Source organism: Haplochromis burtoni, unplaced genomic scaffold (genome assembly GCF_018398535.1).
Source record: "Haplochromis burtoni strain Fernald_Lab_line unplaced genomic scaffold, NCSU_Asbu1 Contig_38, whole genome shotgun sequence".
In the NCBI taxonomy this organism is placed as follows: domain Eukaryota; kingdom Metazoa; phylum Chordata; class Actinopteri; order Cichliformes; family Cichlidae; genus Haplochromis; species Haplochromis burtoni.
The window spans coordinates 861,288-871,154 of NW_024582399.1; the positions used below are offsets into that span (position 1 = coordinate 861,288).

Here is a 9,867-nt window from a genome sequence, read left to right on the forward strand (position 1 = left end):
TTTTTTTTCACATTCTGTCTCTCACAGTTGAAGTGTACCTCTGGTGCAAATTACTGACCTCTGTCATCATTTTAAGTGGTGGAACTTGCACAATCGGTGGCTGACTAAATACTTTTTTGCCCCACTGTATACTGAGCACGTACACATTCAGGACTGTGGGTTGATCCAGGAATACATCCTTTCATACAGATACACGAAACAGTGCATTAATCTCTTTATGCTGATGCATATTTGCACACACAGAAACCTGAAAGAGCAGAGAGTAAATTGTTTTATTCAGTGAGATTTCTAATTCCCTCTCGGTGTTGATCAGTTCTCTGTATTATTTTGCCTCACTCACTTCTTTCCATGTTGTGAAAGTATTTAAACCTGCTTTCATAAGTCTTTTTTTAAAATTAATCTTATCCAAGAGTTCCAACTCTTGAGGCCCACATAAGCTGCACTCAAGTAATAGTCTTGTCAGATTGAATGCTTAAACTTAAGTTCAAGGAGTACGTTAGTTAAAAACAATAAATAAAAACAACTTTGAAACATATTTAACTATTGTATCAAAATGAGTGTGCAACATTTTTTCTGTATTTTTAATTCACAAGGGAACCTAAGCACTGATGTTTCGGCAAGTTCCCTCTCAGAGTGCTTCCTTGTGCTGTTTTGTCAGTGTGCCGCTCCAATGTGCTGTCTGACAGCACACAGAAGAAGGCTTCTCGCCAAAACATCTGTGCTTTGGCTCCCTTGTGCCATTAATTAATGTTTTAAAATAGCATTGTGCCCCTGAGCATGTTTGTAAGTGGGGAACTCTTTTTAAAGTTCACAGCATTTGGTTTCCTTTTTTCCCCTCCATACTTTACTGTAGTGTGTTCCATACAGCAGTTATACCTACAGTACAATTATAATAATATATCACATGAAAAAGATGCATATGTTAGGTATTACATCTCAATTTGTCTTAAGGCTATTAACATATCCCACATACAGTCCATGCAGAATGGAATTATTCAAATCTGACCTTCCAAAGGAACGCTTGAGTGATATCAAAGTTCAGTCTTCTTCATTTTACACTTCATACATTTTAAATCTGGCACAGAGATTTATCAGTAGCAGAAATCTAAATATGTGTGCGCCATCTGCTTTAAAATTGAAATAAATCGAGTCTAGAGGTATGTGTGTGTCCACATGCCTTAGAAGCACTCCCCTGCATGCATCATTCTTCCCATGCTGCTTAGTTTGACAGTGCAGGTGGTTGTGAAGCACTAAGTGGAGGTTCTGTGCCAGTTGAAAGACAGAGGCAGGCACTGAGAGTGGGTGGAGGGAGGGCTAGGTGAGGAGACAATGGAAGATTGAAAGACTGAAAGATTTAACACTGAAGCTGAAACTGGTTAGACAGCACGCAGCATGAGGAATCAGTGTGCTGCAGCCACACATACACACCCACACTATCATAGCTTCTCAGTGGGGGCCTCAATGTAATTTACTGTGAGCAGGTGGAGATGGATGTTCAATCTGATTCAATTTGATGTGGCTCACACAGGAGTGGGATGAGACACCACTCATTCCACTGACAGTTGTGATCGACCCTTTTTTCTTGAATCCTGAGCAACATACCATCTTCTTCTTACCTTCTCCATTCTTCCTCTACACCTGTTCTTATCTACTTCTTACACTCACTCTCTCTGTAGCTGTTTTCAGAAAATACCTTTTACTGTACAGCCTCATGATCATCATTCCATCCTTCCTTATTCACAGCTTATGCGTTTCTCTACCCATTTCCCTGTTTGGCTTTTATTCCATATCTGCTTTCAGGCTATCTAGCAAGTATGCATTAACTATTTCGCACTGTCCGTTGCCAAACCTCTCATTCCTTGTCCCCTCCTTTTTCTCGCTGTTTCTTTATTCCCACAGTGGACTCAGAATTCTCGCCAGTATTTTGTCCATTGTCCCAAGCAGCCAGAGAGATCATGGAGATCTGTAATGTGGACCAGATGGGCTGTGAGGACCCTGACCTGGAGATAGACACAACTGCACATGCTCTGAGCAGCCTGGAGCAGGAGCTAAGACTCATGGTCAAGAGCGCAGACCAAAAACCTTCATGTATGCAATCACATATACATGATATAGCTATCTGTGATCAGTATATTATTTTACAGATCATGATCATAGAAAATAATACAGTAAGTGTTTGAATGAATTATGAATTACAAGAGTGATTTCAACCATTAATTCTTAACCTTTCTTAAATATTCCATCCCAAGCAGGCACTCCAGGTACTGGTACAGAACACAGTGGAAGTCAGGATGAATGCAGGAATCCCTCTTCCAAACGGTTTGTAACACACATCCTTAAATTTGATTACCCTCATGCCTTTCAATTGTATTTGTGCGAGGATCACATCAAGGATGAGCTTATCATAAAGAGGGTATATGTTTTTGTTGTTAGTTGACCTAGAAATGCTTAGGCAGTTGTTCAAATGTCCATTTGATGTTGATATCCTGAAAGGCAAATGTGAGTTTCTCCAGTGTGCGAATCAAACAGTGAAGTGTCGTACCTTCCCGTTTTCATACTGTGTGTCTGTGTCTTTTCACCATGGCCACCTTAGAATCTCACCCCTTACACTTTCTCACACACCACTACCAATCCAGTGGCCACGACAGGGGGTAATCCCTCTTTTTTTTTGGTACTGCATCAATGCCTCTCGCTGTCGGATATGTGGAGTGTGTAATGGATCGTTAGCAGCAGAACGACTTTAGCTTTGACAGCATGTTGGGTATCCAGCCTTAATGTGCTGCTTAATGTGAGTATGCGTGTGAAAAGAAAGAGGAAGTGTGTCAGTGTGGTTTTGTATATCAGAAACTGACTCTGAGTGTGTGTGCCTGTGCATTATTGATGTTTTTTTGTGTTTGTGGAGCGGGCATAATCTGCGCTAGAGGCCTTGTGCTGAGCGGAGCACTGTGAATATCACTTTGAGACGTGTAATAAACGGATTAACGCATACTACAGTGAGAGCTCCCAAAACAGCTCCTTACATCCTAAAACATACACAAACACACACTTAGGATGGACTTAATCTGGCTACTTTGGTTCAGCTTCACAGGTATCATGTTGTTTTTGTTTTTTATAGGCAGCTCTTGTGCTTCCACCCTCACCTGGTTTTCCTCCTAATATGCAGATTGGACTCTTGTGACATTGTCCAATTTATTGAGTATGCAGAAACACTGGATTTTCATGATGACAGGATCTTGTCATGCAGTTAGTTGACACGGCTGTAACATTATTGTTTTATTAGGTACAGTGTGTTTTGCCAGTTCAACTCAGCAAGTTGTTTTTTTTTGTATAGGGTCAATGAACCGTCTTCATGAGATGCTGTTCTTTCAGACCCCGTTGACTTCAGAGTAAATGTATGTAAATGGATTTCAGCTGTAATGTAGATTCTGCTGCAAAACATATTGAATAATGGTATAATCAGGAAAACTTGAGTGCATTTTTGCATATAAAATATGCATTAGTTTTAGTGAATATTCCAGTAATAGTATACAGTATGTACACTCCAAGGTACACCCACACAACACAATAGCGAATGCTGTCACAGCATATTATGGGCGGTCTGTGTGCATAGACAACTATTTATCATCTGCGCTGCTTTTACTCAGCTGTCTCTGGTTGCTTGGCAGACGTGCACCACAGTTGGTGGATTGTGAGAACTGAATATCTGCTTTTGCTTTATTAGTAGTTACACTATATGAGTCCAAACCAAAAAACTACTTCACGTTTTGCAGCTGTATGAGGATGCAGCAGCATGTACGAGTCATGTGCGTCTTTGAGAGCAGCTTTAGGTTGTAAAACAGTCTGTGTTAGTGCTGTGCCATATCATAGCCATGAGAATACCAGTATGCATTTTGGCACGATATAAAAGTGTCATATGGTAATATCTTTGATATAGCGACACCTTACATTTATGTTCCCTCGTGTGCACTACAATGAAACAAACCCATACGTGTCTAAGAGCAAGAGCAGGGTGTGTGCCTCTGATGACAATATACTGCATAAAAAGGGAGCTACATAAAAAGAACCACTGCCAAAACACAGTGCTTTGCAAAACATGCATGAAATATAATAATTTTTGATAACTGTTGAGTACAATCAGGCTATGAAAGTACTCTAACGGAGATACTAGCAGTTGGTGAAGTACGACCCAAAAGTAAACAACTGAGAGTCACTGTAGCCCTCGATAGCTGTGCTTCATATAACAGGAAGAGCTAAAGGTGAAAGGAAATTACTGGTGGGTTACATGGTTATAAAGGAGGGCTTAAGTGGTTAAAAGCTCGACCCAAGATACAACATCCCAGGCAATGTTCCCTCTAAGCTGCGCGCGTGCGCAATTGCGCACTGCTGGCACGGTCTCTGCGCACAGAAAATCTGCGTTGCGCGCAAAAAAAATCTAACCTGAATTGCAATTAAAATTAAAACTTTAACAATTCTGTTTTGCAGTGTTAGTCAGTAAGTGACTGGCTGCTGGGATTAGAACGATGCCACCTTATCCCATAGTGCAGCCAATGATGCGATTCACAATCGTATATACGCAGCTAATCAACGTCGTTGACAGGCTATGACAGCGTCCTTATGCACGTCAATGACAACGTGTACAACCATTGGAGATGTGAGCAGGACAGACGGAACAATTGACGGAAAAAGTGTGGACTTTATACCAGTTTTTAAATTGTGTTGACAGGCCACGTAAAACCAGAGTTATCATAAAAAAATATATGCAATGTTTGTTTTTGCTGAATACTATCGTTGTTTATATTTACTTCGGGAAGAAACGGTTAAACGGCGTTTTATAAGGAAAACGCTCGAAGGCGCTCTCCGCCTGGGCGGGGGGAGGGCGGGGGAGTGACGGCGGTGTTTTGAGATGTGAGAGATTTGCGATGTTTAGTATGGGCAGAAATCTGTGCCATTAGAAACTGAATTTGAATAAGTTAAATTTGAATTTGAATTGCTCAGATTGAATCTGAATTGTAACTTGAATAAATGCTTTTAAAAACTGAATATGAATTAGCCTAATTTGAAATTCAATTTATTGGTTTGAAAATGATCATCACTAAACTGAAATTGAATTTTATAGTTTGAAAATGAATTCATTTGCTTTGAAACCGTATTTTATCCTTTAGCTCTTGAATAATTTCAGATTCACTTCTCACCATTCAGTTTCAGTTCTACAATTGACCCTGTGCACGAGAAAATGCTAACTTCCTGGTTTGAGACCGGATGTGGGGTACATTTCCGGTAGCTTTACTTTGCAGTCAATCGCTACTGTGAACATATACTCCAAAATCATGTCCAAAACTTGAAAACAGAAAGATCGCGTTAAGTTACAAAGAGCAGAAGGTGGGGACACTCACCACTGTTGTGTCATAAAAAATCTAATGATCAATTTTGACGTTTAAAGCGTTTAGATCAATCAGTTGTTTACATCACTCAACACAAGCAGAACTGCATCACTGCAGCAGAAGACACATTTCACATTCAGAAGCACATCTCTGTATAGTGACTGGTCTTATGATTTAAACAGGCAAATGTTCAGCATTCAAACTACAGGTGGAGAATAGTCAAAACAGATGTTTCCCCCATTATGTCGATATCAGCTAGTCAAGTACACACCTACACAGCATGTTAACAAACCGTGAAAAAAGCCACACAAAAAATGAATGATTGCTGGTAAGGGTTTCTATACATTAGTATGTACGAAGGGTATGTTGTGACTTACCTTAAAAATTACAGCGGTCCCTCGCTAATAACGCGGTTCACCTTTCACCTCGCGGTTTCGCAGATTTTTTTAGTGCAAGTTTGCATGCTTATTTTTTACGTCACATTGTGTCCTGCGTCCTGATCACTGCAGACGATCTCCTCCGTGACGTCTCTCCTGAATCCCTTTTCTCTTTTGCCCCGAGGTGCAGGGAAAAAATATCAACAAGTCGATGAACATCATTTACAGATATATTGGGTAAATGCCCAAGACATCTATAGAAATGTAAATCGCCGCTTGATTCATTAATTTGCTTAACTTGTTTTGGACCATAAACCAGGCACGAATAGGACAACGGAAACAAAGCTCCCCACAGGAGTTTCCGCACCGGAAGTAGCATATCCTAACGTGCACACAGTCAATTCAATTTTAGTTCTAAAATTCAGTTTTTTGGGACTTACATCCAGTTCCGGTTCAAGAGTAATCAAGTGCAGATTAATAGAACTACGTTTTACTAGCGGACCGAAAGTGTTACTGACGGGAATCTACAGCGTCTTGAGCTGAATTAAGACTTCAGAAGTCATTTGTCATGTCGAATGACCAGCGGATAAACTCTCAGGTTGGTAATAAATGTACTACATGTATAAGAACAAGCGTCATGTTAACAAATGATAGCTGTAAGGTAACTTTTATGCTTATTGTAGCTGCTAGCTAAAAACGCTAATTTAGCGTAGTTTGCCCTGAATTCAGCTTTGACAAACAAATATGATCGACTGTTTCTAGTAGAATTCCAAAGTTGTCATCTTGGACCCTCTCAGAGTACCCCCTCTGTATGCTTGCAGAGACTAGGCTAATTATATAGGCTAATTATAGGCTAATAATTAGGCTAATTCATATTCAGTTTTTAAAAGCATTTATTCAAGTTACAATTCACATTCAATCCGAGCAATTCAAATTCGAATTTAACTTATTCAAATTCAGTTCCTGATGGCACAGATTTCTGCCCATAGTTTAGCACAAATCTTATGTAGTTAGTGTGTAGTGTAGTCAATAGTTTTGTTGTGTGTGTCAGAACAATGAGGCGACTGCTGAATGTTACAGGTGTTACAGGAGTGATACATCTCCTGTTGTCAGGTCTGCAGGTGTTGTTCTCCTTTATCTCATAGTGGACAGAAATTATTCTTTGGAGTGGCACAAATAATCAGGTGTGGCATCAAATTTGATGCAGAACACCTGATTGTTCTGTAAATAGTTTGAAATGTTTATTTAAAAAATGCCTTGGCTGCATTTTTAGGTAAACAGCTGCAAAAAACTTTGCTGTTTGCAAAACTCAGTTATTTTTTTGAAGAAGTAACTATATAATCAATTGCGCAACATTGGTCATTATATACTGTATTTTGCAGTCAGAGTTACAGGACTCTCTCCCAGACCACAGACTCATACTCATAATAGACAGAGCTTTATAAAAAAAATGAAAGAAAGTTGTTTTTTCAAAATTGGAGTTCAAGTTATTTTTACTTCCAATAGTGTTACCATACTACACAGGTCATGAACAAGATTTTCTTTAAATGCCATTGTAAGTGGGCTAAAGCAGCTAATTAAAAGTAGTCTAACATAAATGTAAATGCTGTAATTTGATTATTTTAATAAACCATGTAACTTGGATGGATTCGATGCTGGCGTGACCACAGTGCACACGTCTGCTGTTGCGCACAGTGGTTCAAGGGATCACTCAGGGAGTTTGTGCATTCGCTCAGACACATGAAAAATTAGAGGGAACATTGATCCCAGGTAGAAAATATTTTTCAGTTTTGTTATGTGACAATACTGCACAGCCTCTACTAGAGTTACAAAGTTGTTGTAAAACTAAAGTGTGAAGCAGTTATGTTATACTTACCAAATTTTTGTATAATTCATACAGCTTAATGGCTGTTTTTCTCTAATTCTACACAGGGTCAAAAGTATATAAACAGGCTCAAATATATACATATATCCAAAGTTTCAATGATCTTACTGTTGATGTGAAGTAGAAGAATTTAGGTGTCATCCTCCTTCCTCATTATTCCATTCTCTTTGTGGAATGTACCAGTGCCACTGATGAAAAACAGCACCCAAACATGCTTGACAACTGGTACAGTGTTCTTTGGTTTGAAAACTTCATCTTTACTCCTCCAAACATGCCTCTTGCTATTATGGTGAAATAGCTCAAATGTTATCTTGTCTGACCATAAAACTTTTCTCCAGAAGAAATTTTGTGATGCTGGTGTTCCAGTTCATGGCAGGCTTGAGCCTTGTGGTGATTTCTGGACTTTTCTGGAACATACAAATCAATTTCCTGTCATTCAAGTGACTTCTTCCAAGTGTTGGCAAAATTATGAAACATCTGAATGACTTGTATTTACGCACGTGAGGTAACTGTGTGCTTTAAAAAGTGCTGTACAGTCAAAGATATCATAATTATTACTCAAACTTTTTAGAGAAAACAGTACCTAGGCTACTTTTGCGCTTACATTTAACTGATGCTGTAACTGGATATAATGCTATGTCACTACTATTTTGCTATATTATTCGAAGTTTGAATTAGCTTGTATGTGTCATCGATTACAGTAGATCATTGGATAAGATGCCCCCTGTTTTGTTTGTATTAATAAATTCTTCTGCAAGCTGCACATTTGAACATGTAACATTGTTATGGTTTAAGTCTGTGAGTCACATCAAACATTTGAAAAAAATAAGTGGATAAATGCACTACAAAAGTAGAACTGAAAAAAAAAATACAATAAAATCAAGAACACTGCACATGCTGGCTGAGATGGCATCAATAGAGTGACTCGTTCTTATTTGGAGGTGGGCGGTGTTTTTTATGACTCCCAAGGTAATTTGGTGTCGTCGTAGCTGAATAAGGGCGGGAAACGCTTCTCCTAAATGCCTGAAGCAAAAAAAAGGAAGAGTGTACGGACAGTTGGAGGGGTTAATTGTATCACTTTAGTATGAGTGTTTAAAAAAAATGGCCAGCAACTTCTTAATCAAAATATTTACTCCTTCGTCCTGGTTTTCTTTTATTTGTTTTATTTCTATTACCACGGTAGCCATTTATTCACTTGATAATTAGTAAGTTTCACACAAATCAAACAACTTAGATTTTTAAATGACTAGACTGGATTCAGATTTAATCGGATTTGATCAAACTCCACCTTGGCAATGACAGATGCCTGTTAACACACAAGCTACACTTTCAGCTGTCCATCTGTTACATTTTCCAAATCTTATCTGGCGGAGGAGAATTTTTGATATTCACATCTGAAAGTAGTTAGAAAAAGAATAGCATCTGTTCTTTGATCATAGGCAGGTATTTGAGTTTTATGAGTATAACACGTTCTCCCCTTGATTGGTGGATTTTGTCTTGCAGAGGCGGGGTCACCGCTGAACAAGAAGAGGAGGAAGAAGATGAGGAGGAGGTGAAGAGAGATCGACAGAGTGTCCTCTTGCTACCCTGACGGACACATGTGCGTGACAGTCATGCAAGCGAAATCCCACAGTGGATGCATTTTTAAATTGTGTTCATTACACTTAAAGGTTGGTGTAGACACCCTTAAACGCATAAGTCTAAACTTTTCTGCAATAATATGAAAAAATATAAATGTAATGCTTGTTGAGCAATGAATAAATGCTGTTTGATTTATTGTTTGTCTCTTTTTGTATGCCCTTGTTTGCCATACACCATGTTTATGTTAGTTCTTATACTGAACAGCAGCTGTGAGATGCATTCCTGTGGATGGATTAGCTAAAGGTACAAAAACAATGCGACTGGCAACAGAAGGGGAGCTGACATGAAGATAAATGGTGACTTTGGCTTTATTCTCAGCAGGAGTCTTCTTGGATCCCTTTGATGGCGTGTTTGTCAGAGTGTGTGCGTGTGCTGTCTGAGACGTGCATTAAAGGACAGACATTGAGGGACAGTTTGCTGCGGTGCCAATTTTACCTGCAGGGGTTAGGAAGAACATTTTTCTCTGTTGTCATCACTTTGTTTCTTAATAAGGTTAGGGTGGCACTAGATCAGGTCAGACTGTCTGCACATGGACACACACAGAGGAGACTCCTGCAGGTGATAAATAATGTCTGTAAGGCAG

The 9,867-nt window shown here is 39.2% G+C and overlaps 1 protein-coding gene across 2 annotated transcripts in view; it reads left to right on the top strand.

Annotated features, from left to right (window-relative positions):
• zbbx (zinc finger, B-box domain containing) overlaps positions 1 to 9,401 on the top strand; it is a gene marked incomplete in the record, with an annotated part of 76,460 nt that extends 67,059 nt beyond the window's left edge. For both annotated transcript variants that reach the window (XM_014332954.2, XM_014332956.2), the window contains 3 exon segments: positions 1,900 to 2,088; positions 2,250 to 2,319; positions 9,147 to 9,401. In XM_014332954.2, the coding sequence (XP_014188440.1) occupies positions 1,900 to 2,088; positions 2,250 to 2,319; positions 9,147 to 9,234 (347 nt within the window).
• Positions 9,402 to 9,867: the final 466 nt, after the last annotated feature.